Raw genomic sequence first — 21,894 nt, 5'->3', positions numbered from 1 at the left:
GCCCCACCCCACCAAGACCACTAGGAGTGATCCCTGAGCGCAGAGCCAGGAGGAAGCCCTGAACACCTCTAGGTGGACCCCAAAATGGAAAAATCATTAGTACCCAAAAAGGCCTTCATCCTTGTCATCTTCACAGAGTGGGGAGGAGGAGGGAGTGAGGAGTTGACAAAAGCCCTTCTCTGAGTGGGCCAGTGCACATCAAACCCATGTTGTTCAAGGGTCAAGTGTGACTGGCACGGAGGCGAAAGGGAAGACAGGACCGACAGCTCTGCTTCGGAATCAGCCTCTATCTGGCCAGCTGCTCCTCCCAGCACTCTCCTATACAGCCACAGTAACGCGCCACGAGCCATCTCACAGTAACACGTCAGCTCCATCTCTCTCGAGCAACTGCTGGCTTTGTCAGGATGCTCCTGTGTAACCAGCTAGTTCCCCATAAGCCTTTCCAGTGACTGGACTGACCTGGTCCCCTCCCATTCTCCTTACTCAATCCCAGACACATTGTGTCTCCTACTGCTAAATGGTCTCCACCTCAGGAGGTCCCCTTGCCTGTTGTCCCCTGTCAGAATGCCCTTGACAGACACCTTATTTCATTCAGTTCTCTCAACTGGCACTTCCTTAAAGACGTCTTTACTGCCCAATCTTTCCTGAAGCAGACATTGACCTCAGTGTTGCCATTCTGGCTGTGTGGTGGGAACAGCATGGTTCCCAGAAACTGAACCCAAAATTCCAGTATGCAAAGCCTGAGCTTAGCCCTTTAGGCCATACTGCAGCTTGAACATGTCATTTCTTTTAAAACTGTTACTGTTGGATCTATACTATAAACAATAATGCCCCAAAGTAGAGAGAGAGTATGGGGGAAATTGCCACAGAAGCAGAGGGACAGTTGGAAAGGTGAGAGGTATACTGGGGACACTGGTGGTGGAGAATGTGCACTAACAGAGGGATGGGTGACCAATCATTGCATGACTGAAACTCAAACATGAAAGCTTTGTAACTGTATCTCAGTGTGACTCAATAAAAAGACAAAAACAAACAAAAAAACTTACTGTTGGGACCAGAGGAATAGTTACAATGGGCAAGACACTTGCTTTGCACATGACTGACCTGGATTCTATCCCCAGCATCTATTTGGTTCCCCGAGCACTGCCAGAAGTCATCCTGAGTGCAGAGCCAGGAGTAACCCCTGAGCATTGCTGGATGTGGCACCCAAACCAAAATAAATAAGTAAAATTGCTATCATCTCTCTGCTGACTTACTAGTTATCAAATGAGCGCTTAGTCAGATTTCACCGGGGGTAAAATTATTTCATATTCTATAGCGGACATTAACGCATAAAGACAATACAACAAATAAAGGGGAAAACTTTCTACAAATGTGTTGCTTTTAAGTGGTGGCCATCTTTACAGAAAGTACATCAAACTCAGAACCTTAAAAGCAATTTAGATTGGGGACCAGAGTGATAGAACAGTGGGTAGGGTGTTTGCCTTGCACATGGCCAACCCAGGTTCAATCCCTGGGTCCCAATATGGCCCCCCAAGCACTGCCAGAAGTAATTCCTGAGTGTAGAGACAGGAGTAACTCTGAACACCACCGGGTGTGACCCCAAAATGCCAAAAACAAACAACCAAAAACACCAATTCATATTTGCGGGAGACTTGCAAGACTAGTGGGCATTCCATGTGCTCGTTACCCGGCTCCCTGTGACTCACGTCTTCCACCACCACAGGGGAGTGAGGCCTTTACAGAATACGCAGCTTTTAGATTTTTTGAAAGAGCAATACATATACAGTAAATAACTCAAACAGAATAAATGTTTGAGTTAAAAAATAAAAAATTCTGTCTACTTGAGTTCCTTAGAGACAAGTACTACCACAGTTCCTTGAGAGCTCTCTCGAGACAGTCTCCGTACGTGCAAAGAGAGAGGCCGCGCAGTCTAGGTGTGCCTCGGAAACAAGCAATTCTTCTGTTGCAATGATGGTAGTAGTGGCTGACTTCCTCTCCGACACAGGCTTCCCTCCACGTGACCAGTCCCTGCAGGACTCTGTTTCTCCTCTCTGGAACCCTTTATTAAGGCCATCTGTCAGTCCATCAATTGACAGTCTTGTCTAGGAGAAAGAAACACTTTCTTTTCTTCCCTATAGCTCTTCATTTTGGGGCCACACCTAGCAGTGCTCACAGATGACTCCTGGCTCTGTGCTCAAGGATCTCTCCTGGCAGAGCTCAGGGGCCCATTTGACCCAGGGATCAAATCCAGATTAGCTGTGTGCAAAGCAAGCACCCTACCCACTATGCTATCTTCTCCAGCTCTATTTCCTTTTTTTTTTCCTTTTTGGGTCACACTCAGCCATGCACAGGGGTTACTCCTGGCTCTGCGCTCAGGAATTACTCCTGGCGGTGCTCAGGGGACCTGGGATGCTGGGATTTGAACCCGGGTTGGTCTCGTGCAAGGCAAACACACTACCCGCTGTGCTATTGCTCCAGCCCCTCTCTCTACTTCTTTTGTCTGAATTTCAGTTAACTAAAATGAAGGGAAGATAAATCCTGTATTACAGGGGGTTGGGGAGAGGGGACTGGAGGAGAGAGGAGAACCCTGCCTTCTAAAAGTTAAGGTAGGGGAAACCCTCAACCCTGAATTTTGGAAAAAACAGTAATGGAAAGGATAGTTCTCACAGAGGTTCTATCAAATCAGAGACCAATTTTATCTTAGCCAGGGTTGCTCTTACAGTATGTTAAAAATCTCTGATAGTATAAGTTGGTGATCAAAAGCAACCAGAAGTTTAGCTTAGAATTACTGGCTGCACGACATGATACTATCAGTTTTAGGTATTAAAATGCCACTGGGGATGAGGGGGGTAGGTGCGGTTTGAGCCACACCAGCTGTCTCAGGAGCTATTCCTGGCTCTGTGCTCAAGAGTGATTCTTGGAGGTGCTCGGTGTCAGGGTATGTGGTGTCAGGGATTGAAGCAAGGTAGGCTGCATGCAAGATAGCCATCTAAACCTCTGGACTGTCTCGTGGTTTCAAACTGTCATTTTTTTTTTTTTTTATCTTTTTGGGTCACACTCAGCGATGCTCAGGGGTCACTCCTGGCTCTGCACTCAGGAATTACCCCTGGCTGTGCTCAGGGGACCATATGGGATGCTGGGAATTGAACCCAGGTTGGCCGTTTGCAAGGCAAACGCCCTACCCACTGTGCTATTGCTCCAGCCCCGTCATGGCTTTTAATCCATGGAGAAATCAGGCATTGCAACACCTTGGGGTAAAGAGCAATTTAACATTATCAAAAGTTCCTCAAAGCCATTCTTTTTACCCTGCAGTTCTTGTTCTAGACATGTTAAAAAAATCTTACAAGTATGCTAAAATGTTCATAAAAGGAGGTTCACCACAGGATTATTTAAAATAGTGAAAACCTGGAGCAATAGTACAGTAGGTAGGGTGCATGCCTCGCATGTAGCCTATCTGGGCCCACAGATGTTCGATCCCTGGCACTCCATAAATAGGCTCCCTGAATCCGCCCAGTAATGATCCCTGAGTGCAGAACTAGGAGTAAGCCCTATGTACAGAGGGTATGGCCACAAAATAGCACTGCACTACACTGTTGTCCTGTTGTTTATTGATTTGCTTGAGCGGGCACCAGTAATGTCTCCATTGTGAGACTTGTTGTTACTGTTTTTGACATATCGAATATGCTACGGGTAGCTTGCCAGGCTCTGATGGGCCACAATATAACCAAACAAAAAAGATGAAACAACAACAAAAAATTAAAATAGTGAAATTCTATTTATAATAGTTGAACATCCAATATTAATGGAATGGACTAAACTAGGGTATATTCTCCTAACTGCTAAGCAGTGACTAGTAATAAGTCTACAGTACACTTTTAGGGAAGGGCCAGGATTCTGTTGTCAGTGGCCCATGCTTTGCACGCCCCAAGATCCGAGTTTGAACCCCACCACTGGATGCTCCTCCCCAAGCATGGCCTGGTACAGCCCTGGGGGCCCCTGAGCATTGTCAGTTTTGTCCTGATGGCTCCTAGAACCACAATGCCCAAAGAAGCTCTGCACCCTTTGGACCCCAAAATGCTGGTCTAGCTGGCCGAGCTCGGAAGACCTCCCCACTTACCAAAACAAAAAACACACAAAAACCCAATTGAAAAAAACAAAAACTTCAGGTTTCATTGAAGAAGCAGGGATTACAACACTGCACAGCAGGATTTCCTCTCTACCCCTCATTTTAGAGTCGCCTTTGATAAAATACTTACAAGACAAAATGAATGATCTGAATGATGGAATTCATATGCCTTGCACATAACCCACCTGGTTTGATCCCTGGCACCCCATACAGTCCTCCATGCCCTGCCAGTAGTGATCCCTGAATGCGGAGCCAGAAGTCCTAAACACCACCAGTGTCAGAAAAAAAAAAAGTAAACGAAACTTTATAGCACATTAATCAAGTGGGATCTATCCTTAGGATGCAAGGAATGCTCAACAGAATGCAGATTAATGTGATATACCACATGAACAAAGTAACTGAAAAAACAATCATTTTAACACTGAAACAGCTGACACATTTCAACATCCATTTATAATTTACATTTTCAACAAATACTATATGAAAGTATAGTACTTAACTCAACATAAGAGACGAAGGACCCACAGTTACCTTAATTATTTCTCATTAATCAAAAGTGAGTCTAAGTTTCCCCTCCTAGGAAGACCGGTACCCAACCTTTCCGCCTTATCTGATATGTGATTTGAAGCCAGAGCAGAGGATTACAATCTCCTGTGGTTATCAAGCCAATTAAATCTAAGACATTAGTTCTACTTTCTTTTGAAACTGAATCCTCCAATCTTAGCAGGGAGATAGTGACCTGGGAAACTTAAGGACTCCCAAAGAACTTAGGTTGCACAGAATGAAAAGCAAGTCTTGAAGACCTCAATACAGTTTTGTTCCAGAGTTTCAAACAAGTGGGGCAAGTATATACATGGACAAGCACAAATAACATCACCACCACCACAATGTGAAAAACACTAAAAAGCAACAAGCAACTAGAGTCCCTGGGCACTGGGACATTAGTACAGGCAGCACAGTCCTTCTCCCAGTTCCCGAGCCTCTGCTCTGTGCTAGGTGCCAGGCACGAATGCTGAGTTGCACGATGCCCACAACTACTGAGGGAGTCTGCCAGTCTTCCTCAGGTGATTTCGAGGTAAGCAGAGATGAACCTGCTAGATTAGAATGTAGAGGATCAGGTCCCAGCTCTGCAGGCAGGCGAGGTGCACTAAAAGACGAGAGGCCTGAAGTGATGTTGCCGATCACACGTGGCAACAAGGATTTACTGAATGCTGCCTATGTGTCAGGTGTAGTCCTAGGTTCCTTTCATGCAATTAAGTAAATTAATCTTCATAACAATTCTATAAGACAGAGGTTCTTAGCCTCACCTAAACACATGAGAAAATTGAGGTTTGGAGAGGCAACATGACACGGAGCTGGGATTTGTAGCCAGGGCAGTCGGATCCCAAAGCTCATGCTCTGACCAGCAGAGAGGAGCACACTAGACACGGAGCACCTGGCACATGGCAGGCAGTGCTCCAGTCTCCCAGGACGCATGCCTACAGGGCGTTTTCACCAAGCTGCAGGACAGAGACACCACCAGCCAATCCTGCTGTGGGTAAGGCTTAAGGTGCTAACGGCCAACTCTGTCAATCCCCAGCACCGCTGACAGTTCCCTGTGCACACCATGAGTGACCCTGGGCAGAGCCAGGAGTGAGCCCTGTGCACTGCCAGGCTATGCCCCCCCAAAAGAAAACAAAAAAGCAGAAGCGGCTGAGGAGAGTGTGTTGGGCAGTCCACAGGAGAAGCAGCCCCCGGGGTTGGTGGGGAGGGACGTCTCCTCAAGGGCCTGAAGAGAAAGGAGAGGGAAGAAACAAGGTCCTGAGAAAGCACAGGGGGCCGAAGCAATGGCTTGTTTGGGTCCTGGGGCCACACCTGGTGGTGTTCTTGGCCGACTCCTGGTTCTGTGCTCAGGGATCAACTGGTGGGTTCAGGGGACCATAAGAGATGCTGAGGATCAAACGCGAGTCAGCTGCGTGCAAGGCAAAGGCTCAGAGCAATAGTACAGCTGGCAGGGTGCTTGCCTTGCATCCAGCCACCCAAGCTCCATCCCTGGAACCCCATATGGTCCCCCAAGCCACACAAGGAATGATCTCTGAGTGCTGAGCCAGGAGTAAGCCCTGCACATAGCTTCCCCTCACCCCCAAAAAACCCCAATGCAAAAATATATATATCAAAAGTGCTGAAAGAACAAACACAAGACGCGCATGTGCTCCTGAGCAGGTGTTACCCGCATCTCCCCTCTTGAGATGTTCACTTTCAGACCTCAATGCTGGGATGTCTAAGGGGCTCTCTCCACTCTGGGTAGCCCAGGTTCTCTCCTGAGTGCTGCTCTCTGCTCTCTACTCTCTCTATCATTCTCTCTCTCTCTCTCTCTCTCTCTCTCTCTCTCTCTCTCTCTCTCTCTCTCTCTCTCTCTCTCTCTCTCTCTCTCTCCACTCCTCCCTCTGTCCCCCCCACACCCCTTTTCAAAACTTCCAAATAAAACCTGGTCTTCAAAAAAAAAAAAATCAATCAATAAACGAACAAACACAAGCAAAAGACCTGGAGACAAAGGTAAAAAGCCCGAGGCAGGTGAAGTACTGGGTGGTACTTCTCAAACTTCTAGGCCTTTAGAGATCCCCTGGAAACCTTGTTAAACACAAATTTTGATTCAGCCAGTCTGGGATGGGGCCTGAGATTATGTGTTTCTAAAAAGCTCCCAGGTTATGACAGCATTTCCAGGGCACGGGCATCCTTGAGGAAGCAAGCACGAACAGGTCTGCAGAAGGGACAGAAGACTGGCGAGCAGGCGAGGGGCACAGCACACAAAAGACACACTGAAGAATCTGGGAGGAGTCTGGGCTGCAGCCTCCGTCTAATGGGGAACCAGGGAAGTGCTAATCGGGGACTGGAGCAGCGGTGCAGTGGGTAAGGTCTTACATGCGGCCAACCTGGGTTTGATCCTCAACATCCCATATGGCCCCCCACCCCACCCCCAGCACTGCCAGGAGTAATTCCTGAGTGCAGAGTCCCTGAACATCACTGGGTGTGGACGAAAACCAATAAAAATAAAAATAAGTTTTTAGGAAAGGGATAAATCATGCCAGCAGCTGGGGTTGAGGGTGTGTTCAGGGTGGTATGACCATAGACATATCTGCAGTTTCTGCAGTTTGGCAGTTGTGAGATTACTCATTTCTCTCTTTTCTCTCTTTTCTCTCTCTCTCTCTCTCTCTCTCTCTCTCTCTCTCTCTCTCTCTCTCTCTCTCTCTCTCTTTCTCTCTCTGTGTGTGTGTGTGTGTGAGAGAGAGAGAGAAAGAGAGAGAGAGGGAGAGAGAGAGAGAAAGAGACAGAGAGAGAAAGATTTCTGCTTCAGACACAGTTGTGTCCATTTCTAGGTTTGACACTTAATATGTGCAGAGAAGCAGCAGTCAGGCAAAGAATGGTCAGCAAAGCCTGAGCTTCAGAAATTAGCAGGGGGACTTACTGAAACAGATTCCTGGGTCAACGCTGACAGTCTCTTTCAGTAGGCCTGAAGCAAGGTCTGAGAACTTGCATTTTTAACAAAATGCATATTACTGCTGATTACTGCTGGTCTTCAGAGCCTGGCAAGCTCCCCGTGGCGTATTCAATATGTCAAAAACTGTAACAACAAGTCTCACAATGGAGACATTACTGATGCCCGCTCAAGCAAATTGATGAGTAACAGGATGGCAGTGACGGCTGGTCTTAAGATTATACTTTCAAAATTACTAGTAGAGTGGGAAAAGTTAAGGCTTAATTGTGGGATTGATGGTCCCCTGAGCACAGAGTCAGAAGTGGTCCAAGTGCCACCTATGCTCATCACTCCCCATTTCCCCCTAAAAAAAAAAAACACCCAGTCACACAACTAGAACAAGGTGAGACTGGAATTTGAATTCATATCTGTGTAGTTCCCAGGTATACCAGTCTTCTGAATGAGAGCTCGAGGGCTTTCAGAGTAAGGGCGTGTTGAGAATCATCCCAGTTATACAAATCCTGGCGTTCCTGGGCCGCACTGCGTATGTGACTATGCCACACCTCCAAACTCCACAATGTTAGCAGCCCAGTAGGAGCACCGCAAATCAGATGGGAAAGTAGCATAAAAGCCCACTAAGCTCAACAAGCAAAAACACTAACACAGAAGGCTCAGCTAGCAACAAACAGATCAGTAAAGCCACAGACTCTAATAACACCACTGTCTTTTACTTAAATATACTTGTGTGGCGTGGGGGTAAGGGAGTGGGGGATCCCACTGGTGATGCTCGGCGGTTTCTCCTGGCTCCGCACTCAGAAATTTCTCCTGGAGGTGCTTGGGGGACCACATGAGATGCCAGGGATCAGCTTTGCGCAGGACAAACACCTGACCTGCTGTACTATCATTCCAGCCCCACTGAACTACTTTTTGAAAATTCCAGTTACCATTTTGTTGTAACAAGCAATATAAAACAAATTATTTTGTGACTGCTAAGAGGGCAGGTGGGAAACTAGGGACAATGGTGGAGGGAAGGTCACACTGGTAGCAGGACAGGTGCTGGAATATTGAGTGCCTGAAACAACTATATTATGAACAAATTTGTAAACCACGGTGTTTAAATAAAATTAGTGGAGATAAAAAGAAAATAGGGGATGTTTAGGCCTACACTCTCAAGCCCATGTTCTCCCTTGAACACGTAACTCTCTTTCTGCTTTTTCCAATCAGAAGACCAGGTTCGCCCTTGAACATATATTCCTGTCTTTCTCCTCACATCTTTCCAAGGAAATTCTGTTCAATTAAAAACTATCTCATGTCACACACACACACACACACACACACACACACACACACACACACGTAGGGCCGGGAGGAATCTTTCTAAGGAAATTCTGTTCAATTAAAAACTATCTTATGTCACACACACACACACACACACACACACACACACACACACACACACACACACACACACACAGGGCCGGGAGGAGGGCGGTGATGTTTGATCAACCTAAGTAATCTAGAAACAGGGCAAAGCTGAGGGTTGGGTTTGATAAAGTAAGTTTCCAGAAGTATCCAGGTGTCATGTAGGTAACCCAGGAGTCCGAAGGAAGAAAGTAACACAGCCATGGTCAGAGAGCAGGTTATCTGCAGAGTGACTAAAGTCCACCGCACCCACCTGGCACAGCCCAGTGACCCAAGGTCTGTCCCCACAGTGAAGACAAGCCCGTGAAAACAGGTGCTCCAAGAACTGTGCGGGCGCAGATTAACTGCTTTTTATCTCCCTCACCCTCCCTCTCCAATTCTTGGTCTTCCTTGTCTTTCCCGCAATTCATTGTTTTTCCAGTAACAAATCACTTACAATCTCACTGGCATTTATTCTCTACTTCCAGATCCTTTAGAAAAGAAAAATAAAGGAGGCAGGCTAGTTCGACTATATGTTAAAATGCAGACCTATCCAAAGTGTGTGGTACTAGAAAAGAAGTTAAAGATTTAATTGTACAAACTGAAATAGAAGATATGTTGGAATAAAATATGGACATGCTTTCAAATAATCATGATTAGGAAATTTTTCTAAGAATGAAAGAAAATGCAGAAGCTTTGAGCAAGAAAGGGGGGAACACCATGAAAAAAGAAAAAGACAATTTGGACAAAAAGATTCATCACAAACCATGATGGTAATATCTTGTATCTGAAAAATTATAAGAAATTTACAACTATAGGAACTAACAATCAGTTGAAAAAGTCATAAACAAGATCTGTGGCACCATAGCACTGTCATCCCGTTTGTTGTTCATCGATTTGCTCAGGCGGGCACCAGTAACGTCTCCACTGTGAGACTTGCTGTTACTGTTTTTGGCATATCAGATATACCACGGGTAGCTTGCCAGGTTCTGCTGTGCGGGCGGGATACTCTCGGTAGCTTGCCAGGCTCAAAACATAAAAACTAACTGTGGAGGCTGGAGAGACAGTACAGCAGGTAAGGGTGGTTGCCTTGTATGCAGCTCACCCGGGTTTGATACCTGCTCCCCATAAGGTTGCCTAAGCTTGCTTGCCAGGAATGATTCTGAATTCAGAGCATGGTGTAAACCCTGAGCACAGCGGGTGTGGTACAAAACCTTTATTTTATTTTATTTTTGCTTTTTGGGTCACACCTGGCGATGCACAGGGGTTACTCCTGGCTCTGCACTCAGGAATTACCCCTGGCCGTGCTCAGGGGACCATATGGGATGCTGGGATTTGAACCCCAGTCAGCCGTGTGCAAGACAAAGGCCCTACCCGCTGTGCTATCTCTCCAGCCCCACAAAACCTTTTTTTTTTTTTAAATAAATAAATAAATAAATAAAAGATTTAACTGTGGGCTTGAAATAGGGCTCAAGTGGTAAAGCACAGACATTACATGTATGCGGCCCTGGGTTCCACATACAATCTGTGGACCCTCCGCACTATGAGGAGGGGCTCCAGGCTCCCCGAGCACCGTGCAGAGAGGACCCCCACGTAATTGAACAAATGTGTACTTCCATATAATAGAAACCCCAAATAAAATTAAGAAAACCATTCCATCAGAGCATGGCCGGAGCAGCGGATGCACTGTGTGTCATGAACTGGCCAGGGCCCCGGTACGGCCAGGCTGGCGCGCTCTCCCCAGCAGACTCCAAGGCCATGCTCAGCTAAACCCCAGCTAGCTGGTATTACAGAATCTGACCAGTGAAGCATAAAATTTATATGGGAATAAAAAGGACCTAGAACAACTCAAACAATTTTTTTAAAAGAACATAACTGGGGGCTAGAGTGATAGTACAACGGGTAGGGCCAACATAGGTTCAACCCCAGCACCCCATAAAGTCCCCAAAGCTCCCCAGGAGCCATTCCTAAGTAACTGCTGAGCATTACCAGTTGTAACACAAAATCCAGGGAAAAAAAAAAGAATCAAAACAAAAAGACCCTGAAGGAGTTTCACTGCCCAGTTTCTAAGCTTATGACAAAGCCACTGCAACCAAGACAGCATGGTAAGAGTCAATGCAAATGAAGACCAATGCAAGAGAACTAGAAATCCAAAAAGATGTATCATAAGTTGCTTCTCAACAAGGTATCAAAGTAAGCATAGGAAAAGGAGGACCTATTCAAAAGTAAATACTATTTACTTCTACCAAGAAGTGATAAAATAAACTTCACAAACATAAAAATTAATTCGAAATGAGTCACAGACCTAAAAGGCAAAACTTACAACTCCCGGACAGAAAGCTACGAGATTTGGGGGCTTGACAGGTAGTATAGGGGGTGAGGTGCGGCTGACCTCAGCTTGATCCCCAGCACTGTACTGTATCTGCTCCCCCGAGTCCTGTCAAGAGTCATTCCAGAGCACAGAGCCAGGTGTAGCCCCTAAGCACTTATGTGGATCCCCCCAACTCTCGCCGCCCCCCCCAGAGGAATGGAGATACAGTACAGGAGTTACAGCGCTTCCCCGGGTTCAAGTGCTACCAGGCCAGGAGCAAGCCCTGAGCTTCCCCGGGCACGATCCCAAAACAAGACCCAAAAAGTGAAAGACTACTGGGGCCTGGAGATAGCTCAGTGACAAAAGAGCCTGAGAGTGTGTGCCAGTGCCATTACAAGCGCACGCAACTTCATGTCATCACAGCAACAAAAGGGAAGGGGAATCAATTAAAAATAAAATGAAGGACTATTCATCTCTGTGGGGCAGGGGAGAAAACTGTAAGGGCAACAGTACAAGCTTTGCATGCAGGAGCCTCGGCTTCCACCCCCAGGACCACACAGTCCCTCCAGCACTGCCGCCAGTAGCCCCCAACACCCACTGCGCGTATGTCGCCCTCCCCCCACAAAGGCTATCTCTAGGAAGGGAGTGGGGATAGCGAAGTGACTTTCCTTTAAATATCAACACTCTTCCATGTGTGTGAATCACCCACAGTAATATTAAATACAGGACCAGAAGCCATAGTACAGTGGTTAGGGTGCCCGCCTTGCACATAGTCAACCTGGGTTTGATCCCCGACATCCCATAAGGTCGCCTCGCCAGCCCTGCCAGGAGTGATTCCTCAGTGCAGAGCCAGGGGTAAGTCATGAGCACTGCGGGGTGTGACCCCTCCTCCTACCAAAAAAATAAAAATCACTTTTTAAGAAGAGGAAGTAAATGTGTTGCCTCTGAAAATATTACTGTGAGTTCCCTGCAGATGCACAGACTATGGAAGTTATAGAGGAAGGGGGTCGCTGAAAGCCTTGCCCCTTAAGGAGACCAGACGAGACCAAACATTCTTAGCCAGGTAGAGGCGAATGAGAACTGTATCCTGCTCCCAGGGAATAAAGAAGGAAAAAGTACCAAAGTGCAAAATCAGACATGATTTCATAAGGACTGAGGATCTAAAAGTCCAGGAGCCTCTGTGCTAAGACCCCTGTACTGGATACCATGCCATTTAAAAAAAAAAAAATTCTTTAACATTTCCTCTGCTCCTGACAGCCTGGTAAGAGAATGTAGGGCAGAGGACAGCACGGTGGGTAGGGCACTTGCCTTGCACGTGGCCAACCCAGATTTCATCCCTGGCACCCCAATCACCTTCAGGAGTGATCCCTAATTGCAGAGCCAGGAGTAAGCCCCGAATACTGCCGGGTGTGGCAAAAACAGGGTGGGGGGGGGAAGAGAGAGAGAGAGAGAGAGAGAGAGGGCAAAGTTCATTTCTGTAAGGAAGTCAGGGAGCAAGCAGCCGAATACTTACTTCTTGGGAAATTCCTTTGTTAATTTTTAATGTGAGGTTTGGTCTGAAAAGTCAATTAAGTATTTCACAACATCTGCTGCTCGGTTGGAACCATGAGAGAAAATACCATTTCACATCTCTGAGCGATGCGAACCAGCCTATTTAGTGCTACTTGGCATTACCTGGTTTCCAAGTCACAAGACTGCAAAGGTAGCATCTGAAGGAACAAGGCGCAGGCAACCGAGAGGCCCTGGTGCAGTAATCTAACACCACATCACTGGCCAAGATGCAGTGACCTGGAAAGCGATCCAGCTCAAGAGACCCAAGAATCAAGGTCTCGCCCTCCCTATCTGTGTTCCTAGGGAATGGGCCTGCAGAAAGAACGCCCGCAGATCAGCCAGTGACGGGCTGCTCCGACTAAAGAGTAAACCGCAGGGCCCCAAATTTGCCCCCTTCCAGTTTGAAAGGTTTAAAAAAAGAAACTTCTTTTAAAGAAAATAGGAAGTTTCCCTTGAGAACTGGACATTATTTCAATCACTCACATTTCTCTGTGGTCAGACATTAACTTGACGTTTCCCTCCCCGCCCTCCCTGCCCCTCCCCACCCACCACCCACCCTCCACCTTTGGTATTTTGCTTTCCCAGGAACAACCTCACTGAGCAATTCAGCCTGGCCAACCTGAAGGCCTTCCAATCCCTATTCCTGGCCCTTTCCACTGCAAAAGCAGCACCTTTCCTACCAGATTCTTCCTCTCATTCTCAAAGATAAAGTCACTAGTTTAAGATCATTGGGCGTGTGTGTGGGGGAAGAACAATTAAAAAAGAAAAGGGTTGGGGCCGGAAAGATAGTACAGCAGGTAGGGTGTTTGCCTTGCATGCGATCAGCCTGGGTTCGATCTCGGGCATCCCATATGGTCCATCAAGGAATCACCAGGAGTGATTCCTGAGCACAGAGTCAGAAGTAAACCCTGAGCATAGCTGGATGTGGTTCAAAATAAAAGAAAAGAAAAGAAAAAAGAAGGAAAGAGAGAAAGAAAGAGAGAAAGAAAGAAAGAGAGAGAGAAAGAAAAAAGAAAGAAAGAAAGAAAGAAAGAGAGAGAGAAAGAGAGAAAGAAAGAAAGAAAGAAAGAAAGAAAGAAAGAAAGAAAGAAAGAAAGAAAGAAAGAAAGAAAGAAAGAAAGAAAGAGAAAGAGAGAAAGAGAAAGAAGGAAGGAAGGAAAGAAAGAAAGAAAGAAAGAAAGAAAGAAAGAAAGAAAGAAAGAAAGAAAGAAAGAAAGAAAGAAAGGAAGGAAGGAAGGAAGGAAGGAAGGAAGGAAGGAAGGAAGGAAGGAAGGAAGGAAGGAAGGAAGGAAGAAGGAAAGAAAGAGAGAGCGAGAGAGAAGGTTTGGGGGGTGGTTTGCCAACAGTTATCTGAAATCAATCACCCAGTGGGTTAAAGCTTCCTGAGACTTCGCAGGATGGCTCCTGATGGCTGAAGACCATTACCAAGTGGCCCCACAGAGCCAGGAATTCACAAAGCCAAATAGACCAGAATGAGCAGTAGAGGCACTAAACATGCGTCTCTATCTTAGAGCCCTCAGATAGAGAGTGGCTGCTGACACACACACAGAACAACTCCAAACTTTGTTCTCTGAGTAGAAAAACTCCAGCAGCAGGTTGTGGAAGTACAGAGACAGAGATAACTTTTTTTTTTTTGGTGGGGGGGGGGAGGGAGGGAAGGGAGGGGCTGAGGCCACACCTTGGGGTGCTCAAGGCTTACTCCAGGCTCTGTGCTCAGGGATTACTTTGAATGGGGCTCTGAGGACCCTATGGGTCACAGGGATCAAACCTGGGTTGGCACGTGCAAGGCAAAGGCCTACCCACTGTGCTATCTCTCCAGCCCCAGACCAAGGGAATCCTGACTAAACGCCAAGCAACCCGACCTAAACGTGCAGCTGCAACCTGCAGCTCTAAGAGCTAAGGAATGCAGGGAGCTGGGAGCCATAGTACACCAGGCAGGGCATTTGCCTTGCACCATGTATGGGCCCCTGAGAAGCACCAGGTGTGATCCCTGAGTGCTGAGTCAGGAGTAAGCCCTGAGTACTATCAGGTTTGCCCACCCCCCCCCCCAAAAAAAAAGGATTTTCAAAATTATCATTAAGAGCCAGGAATATGGATCAAGTGGCAAAACACCTAGCCAGAGTGATGTCCTGGGTTTGATCCCTAATGCTGAAGGCTCCGATGAGCACCGCTGGGTACGGAATCCAGTTCTTGGAGTCAGAGCTAATAATACAGTGGGGTAGGGTGCCTGCCTTAAACATAGCCAACCCAGGTTCTATCTCTGGCACCAAACCCCACCAGGAGTAATACCTGAGCCGAGAGCCAGGAATAAGCCCAAAGCAAGCAGGGCTGGCCAAAATCTATAAACAAAAAGAATTCAACTCCAATTTGTGATTGGGCCACACCTGAAGATGTGGGTCACTCCTGGTGCTCAGGGGACCACAGGCAGTGCTAGAGAGCAAAGCGGGTTGGCTTCATGCAAGGCAAATGCCTTCCCCACCATATGCCTCCCCAGCCCCACTGACAGTGTTTCAGAGAACCACAGCAGCATTTAGTATACCCCTCTGAGCAGAAAACCACGGGAGGTCAATGCAGTGCTCAGGCTTCAGAAGAACTCCAGCTGCGGAGGCTGCGAGGGGAGCAAGGGAGAAGTGGCTGAGGCCCACGTGGAGACGCCAGTCTGAGCAAATGGTTGGGGATCAAAGCAGGGTTGGGGATAGCTAGCTCTTACCGTTCAGCGGCGGCCAGATGGCCCTGTTCACCCTGGACCCTTCCACCCTCCTGCCAGGGCCTGAAGATCAAGACTCAGCCCTCCCCAACAGTCTTCGACCTGCTTCCTTCGGCCAGGATCAAAGGGGAACTTGCATCGCGTTGTAAAAGAGCAACTGAGAGTTCCTGAAGTGCCGTCTCTGCCTCCTGTGTGCGCCCAGAGGGCAGGCAGGGCACTCCCTCCCTCGGAGAGGCCAGAGAGGCGCCCATTTCTGAAGGCACCCCCGCTTCAAGGGCAGGGTGCCTATAGTGTATGAGGAATCAGAGAACACGACCAGCCCACACCGCTGGGAAAGCCACAGGCGCTATGACTGGGAGCGAGGAATGGCATCAGTGTGATTTGACAGGCCTATTAGCCAAAGACACCAAGCATGTACTCTTTTTATTTTTTTTTCTGGGGGGCAGTCACACCCAGCGATGCTCAGGAGTTCCTCCTGGCTCTGCACTCGGGAATCACTCCTGGCAGTGCTTGAGGGACCATATGGGATGCCGGGGATTGAACCTGGGTCGGCCGCCTGCAAGGCAAACACCCTACCCACTGTGCTATCACTCTGGCCCCCGAGCATGTACTCTTAAACCACAGCGTTTTCAACCCAAAATTCCAAAACTATCAAGCCCAAACTTTAATCTCTAATATGACACGTGGAAACCAACTGTCCTGGGCCACATGGTGGACTGTGACAGTGCTGGGACAAAGATCACAATGCTGACTCCTGCTTCAACTCTCCTACCTCACTGGCCAGGCCCATCCCACCTGAGACTCGGAGGAGAGAGCACCCCTCCCTGCAACGTGGTGGTGTGTGGCAGAGTCCTCTCCTGCCACCCCGGTTCGGACAGGACTCGACCGTCCACATTCCACCACTAAGAACAGTTCATGTATTTTTGACTAGGGCCAGAGGACTGCTTAGCACTGACTCCATCTACTCAAAGGATCTGTCAGGTGACACTCCAGGCCCAAGTGTATCAAACCAAAACACCTCAAAACAGTGGAATGTGTAATATAACTAAGCCAAAGCCCGGGGCTGAGAGAGCGCTCAGAGGGCCAAACACATATGGTTTGTGTGGGAGGCCCAGGCCCGATCTCCAGCACTGCTGGATCAGCTCCCCCAGCACTGTCAGGTATATCCTCCCCCTGACCCCCCACAAAAAAAAGAATGTGATGTGACTCAGCAACCCCCACCCTTAGGGATAAAACCAAGAAAATGGGAACATGGGGCTGGAGCGCTAGCACAGAGGGTAGGACGTTTGCCTTGCACTCGGCCAACCCGGGTTCGATTCCCAGCATCCCATAGGGTCCCCTGAGCACCACCAGGAGTAATTCCTGAGTGCATGAGCCAGGAGTAACCCCTGTGCATTCCCGGGTGTGATCCAAAATGAAAAAAAAAAAAAGAAGAAGAAGAAAAAGAAAATGGGAACATGTATTCAAACTTGCACATCAATGTTCACAGTGACACTACAGATAACAAGCCCAATGCCCATTACCTGTGAATGGACTAAACACAGAGAGAACACACATGGCCATAAAAGGGAGTGCAGTGCTGACAGAGGCTCCCATATGGATGAATGTGGAAAAGATTATACTTTGCTAATTTAAAAAAAGGCCAGGTACAAAACACCACACAATGTGTTATTCCATTTACGAATGTATTCCACTATCCAGAACTAAAAAGTAATTAATAACTGCCAGGAACTGGGGAAGAGTAGGAAGTGACTGCTAATGTTCTCTTGGTGGTGATAAAAATGTTCTGGAAGTAGAAATGCTGATGGTTGTACAACTTAGGGAATAAACTAAAACTACTGAGCTGTGTACTTTAAATGGCGAATTTCAGAGTATAAGCATTACAACAGATTAACAAAAGTAACATAACCCCAAACGGTATGAACAAAGATATACGTGAGTACAGTTTTAATCTCTGAATCAAGATTTCTATACCCCTGAGATGCCCACAAATACATTCGATGACTCTTTACCAACTTTCACTCTCAAGAGCATGCAGAATACGCACGTTTCCATAGAGACCCTGAACCTGCCGCTCACCCTGGGCCCAGTCAGAGTAACTCCATATCCTGTAATCTGAGAGCTAATGCTGGAAGAAAACAGGAAACTGGAGGGAACTTCAACTGACAGTCATCTCTTTGGGTAGAAGGCCTGCCCTGCAGGTTCAGAAAACACCTGGAGAGCTAACACAGACCTGGGAGGAGGCAGACCAGCACCCAGAAAGAAAGGCCTTCCACTGGAGAGCGGCAAGGAGGAAAAAGACAATAAATACCACTTGAAACTTGCAGTCACAGCCCTAACTCAAAACAAAAGAGCAAACCCCAAACCTAGCATGTTCCCCCAGTGACTGAATCTACCATCAGCTCAGCTCTTCTCTGGTTGGATGACTTGCCTCAGAAACCCAGACACAGGGCCGGAACAGGGTACAGCGGGTAGGGCATCAGCCCCTGAGCCTTCTAGGAGTGACCCCTGAGCAAAGAACCGGAAGTAAACCCTGAGTACCGCCGGGAGTGGCCCCCAAACAAAACAAACTAAAAGGAACCCAGACTCCCCAAAGCAGGTCCACACACCTCTATCCCTCATTAAATAGTCAAATGTCAGAGGGCTCAGACTCCCGTAAAATTAAGCACTTGACCAAGACCAATCTCAAGTTTGTTGGTGACATATCCTGCTCCTGCTTCCCCATGTAATAAACTAATAAACCTGCTTCCGCGTCTTTGCACCAGTACACTACTGTAGCAAGCACCGGGTTTCTCGTGTGTGCTCTTTGAATGGCCTCTGTGGCTCACTGTACACATTCCCTCCTCAATTTCTGGAAACCAGTTACCCATAAAAGTAGGGTATAATGAGCCCCAGAGACAAGACAAAATCACTATGCATAGGAAAAGCTCCAGAACCCTTTCTCTGGCTCACTGCAGGCTGAGAAAAAGCCAGTTCACCCAACATTCTGTTCTGGGAAACACTCAAATTGAACAGTGTACTTCAAAACCCAGTCCAGGCTACAAGCTGTGGGACTCCAGTCAGCCACAGTTCAAGGCAGTGCTGGAAACAAACTTCCTGTTTCTCTCCAATTTTATCTGATACCATTTTCTCCCACCCCCCACTCCTTGCAGCAGTGCCTCAGTGTTCAGTTCTGGGGACATGCCAAGCTCATTCCCACCTCTGCCCTTTCCTCTTCCATTTCCTTTGCACATTTCCTATTTCCCTTCCACTTCTATTTCCTCTTTGTATTGCTGGCCCCTTCTTGTCAGTCAAGTCTCAATTCATGTCACCGTCTCTTGACTAGTTAACCCAATGGTGCCTCCAACACAACATTTCACTTTGCTGTATTCAAGGGACTAACCACTAGCTGACATTTTTAAATGTATTTACTTGTTCAAAGCCTGCCTCTTCAGATAGAAAAACTCTCCAGGATGAGAGTTCACAACTACATCCCTAGCTTCTGGCAGAGAGCAAGGACTCAAATATTTGTTGATTAAGCAAATGTGTACCAGAAATAGGGGAGGAACTTCCCAGCAAAGTGATGTAAATGCCATTTTATTGAACTTGTCCCTATGGCAATAAAATTGTGACTTTCCCTATTACATTTTTACACCATCCTTGTCCTGAAGGTGCTCCACATAAAGAACTGGGTCTCAACAAAACACTTTTGGGACTTTTTCTCCCACTCGCGGTTCAGACCAAGAATTAGAAACCAGGCAAGCCCATGATGCTACCCTGACTGATGAGGTTAGATTCTAAATCAGCACTTGCTCACCAGACTGGGACAACTTGTTGCCAGCGCATATGCTCGGCTGGGGACGGAGAAAACCAATTCCAAAGGATTTAAAACAAGAATTTCCCTTTGCTAAGGTCAACGTCACTTCCTCTTCTATCTTCCTTTGCGTTCACTCCCAGAACAAAATGATCTGCCGAAGTCACACAGGAAGGGCAGGCTCTGACTCTGGACTAAGAGACTCCAACTGTGGTTCTAGTCTTCTGGCAGCCAGGATGTGAGCAGACTGAACTTCCGGAACAAAAGTCCTTCACAGGTCTACTTCCTGGGTTCAGCATCAGCAGGCAGCCTGGCCTGACCCACCTTGGGGCCTCGCTGTCACCTTGCAAACCTACCTACCCACTCGGTGCTTCTTCCCAAGGAGCCCGCATTCCCGACAGGCTGAGATCCCACAGCGTCGGCAGAAGGGAAAGCCCCCCCGGGCGGCGCGATTCACGAGGTCCTGCACGGACCAACACGACCACGATGTCCAGGTGACAGCACAAGAGGCAGAGACCAAGGCGGGAGCGAGAGTTCTCTGCTGACCCAATGCCTCCCACCCAAACGCCGGTCGCGCACCAGGGCAGAGCGGGGAAGGGGGGGTTTCCAAGCGTCCTTCAGACCAGAGGGAAGAGGTCTCAATAGTTCTTATTTTTTAAAAAAGTATAAACCCTTTGGGCATCACCTGGCCGGCATAATTAGAATCTCTGGGAGGGGGGCGCGGGGCAACTGCATTTTGAATAGAAAAACGCCCTCCCCCTCCAAATCTAACGCATAGTAAAGTTTGAGGGCTGGTCAGGGAGGCAGAGAGGCCAGAGAGAGGGTTAGGGGACGGCGCCGAGGTGATGAGAACAAGCCGCGGGTCAGCGACAGTCGGGCCGGACCCCAGCCCCCGCGTGCGGCCGGCGGCCGGGAGGGGCGGGGGCGGCGTCCCGGAAGGGATCGGCAGGGCTGAGGCGGGAGGTGGTCAGCAGAGGGGTAGCAGGAGCCGGCAGGCCGGACGGTGGGGAGGCGGGAGGTGACGGGGACAGGGTCTGGAAGCGATGCGGGAGGAGCGAGGGGGGACTAACGGGGCTGAGGGGGGCTCTTCGGAAGGGAAAATTGGGAAACCGGGTTCGCCGGGGGCGGGGCCCAGAGCAGGACTAGGAACCCGCCAAGGCGGCGGCGGGGCTCGCTGTTCCAACCCGGAGCCTCCCTCCCAACTCCAGGCCTTGACAGGCCGGAGCGCGGCGCCGAGGCCGCGAGACGGGGCTTAAGGGAGGGAAGCCTGGTCGGGGGCGTCCCGCAGACCCGAGTCGCGGGCGTGGGAGAGGGCTCGGGCCAGGCCTGGGCCTCCCGCACGCCTGGGGACCCCCCTGGGGGTCGCCCCGCTCGGGCTCCGGCTCCCGGAGTCTCCTTCACTCACCATCGCCGCCGCCATCTTGGATCCACGTGTCGCCGCGGTGACGTCAGCGGAAGTGGTCGGAGATGCCGGAGTCGGAGATGCGGGCGGCGCGGCCCGCCGGGCGCGGGGAGGCTGCCTCAGCCGCGCGTCGGGAGCCTGTCGCGGGCCGTCAGGTCGCGAGGACGTGGAGAGAGAGGACGGGTGTCGCCGCGGGAGCCATAGTGACTCCTGGCAGGGACTGCGCCTCCCCTACGCGTCCACAGCATTGTGGGGAATGCGGGGGTGTAAGCGGACGCGTGCTCTGGGCGCCATTTTTACTATTGGCAGGAAGACCCGTTGCCAAGGTTACTCGGGCCCAGGTTTGGGGAGGCTGGGTTGAGTACCAGGGCTCCCAGGACTACCCTACGCCGAGAAGAACTTACAGTCTTCTCTTGACGTGTTTGCGTGGCCATCCGGTAGCCTCTCCAATGGGAGCGGATAGAAGACTGACTTTTATTCAACCTCCCTCTACCTCGCTCTCCTCTGTATAATGACATCAATGCATTTGTCGTAGGTTTTCGATGAGCAAACATTCCCATGAGCAAACATTCAAATGGTATGCATTTAATAAATAACTGTTAATGCCTATAAGATGGGCCGGAGAGATAGCGTAGTGGGTCAGGTGTTTGCCTTTCATGCTTCTGACCCAGGTTCGATTCTTCTGCCCTTCTCAGAGAGCCTGGCAAGCTACCGAGAGTATCTCACCCGCCCGGCAGAGCCTGGCAAGCTACCCGTGGTGTATTCGATATGCCAAAAACAGTAACAACAAGTCTCACATGGAGATGTTACTGGTGCCCGCTCGAGCAAATCGATGAGCAACGGGATGACAGTGATACAGTGACAGTGCTCGAGGACCATATGGGATGCCGCGGATCGAACCCAGGTTTGCCACGTGCTAGGCAAACAAGCCCTAGCCCCTGTACTAGGCTCAGCCCCCAATATCCTCTTAAGTGATTGTGTGGTAGGTGGTGGAGGGAGACATCTTTGAATGTGAACCTCACCACGTGCTAATTAAGTGCACCTTCCTAAACCCCAGTTTCCAATATCCCTGAAAGGGAACTCAAGGAGTCTTGATGTTAAAATTGGAAGAGTCTTGAAAAGTTCATTTGGTCCATTGGCTTGATT

The 21,894-nt window shown here is 48.7% G+C and overlaps 1 protein-coding gene across 1 annotated transcript in view; it reads right to left on the bottom strand.

Annotated features, from left to right (window-relative positions):
• The window catches only part of TM9SF4 (transmembrane 9 superfamily member 4), a 50,092-nt gene extending 29,301 nt beyond the window's left edge, over nt 1-20,791 (bottom strand). Inside the window, exon 1 of the mRNA XM_004612583.3 lies at nt 20,752-20,791. Within this exon, the coding sequence (XP_004612640.1) occupies nt 20,752-20,766 (15 nt within the window). The 5' untranslated portion in view covers nt 20,767-20,791. The remainder of the gene's footprint in view (nt 1-20,751) is intronic.
• Nucleotides 20,792-21,894: the final 1,103 nt, after the last annotated feature.

This window comes from Sorex araneus, chromosome 5 (genome assembly GCF_027595985.1).
Source record: "Sorex araneus isolate mSorAra2 chromosome 5, mSorAra2.pri, whole genome shotgun sequence".
Classification (NCBI taxonomy): domain Eukaryota; kingdom Metazoa; phylum Chordata; class Mammalia; order Eulipotyphla; family Soricidae; genus Sorex; species Sorex araneus.
The sequence above is the reverse complement of the archived record's forward strand: the minus strand, read 5'-3'. Positions and strand labels throughout refer to the sequence as shown.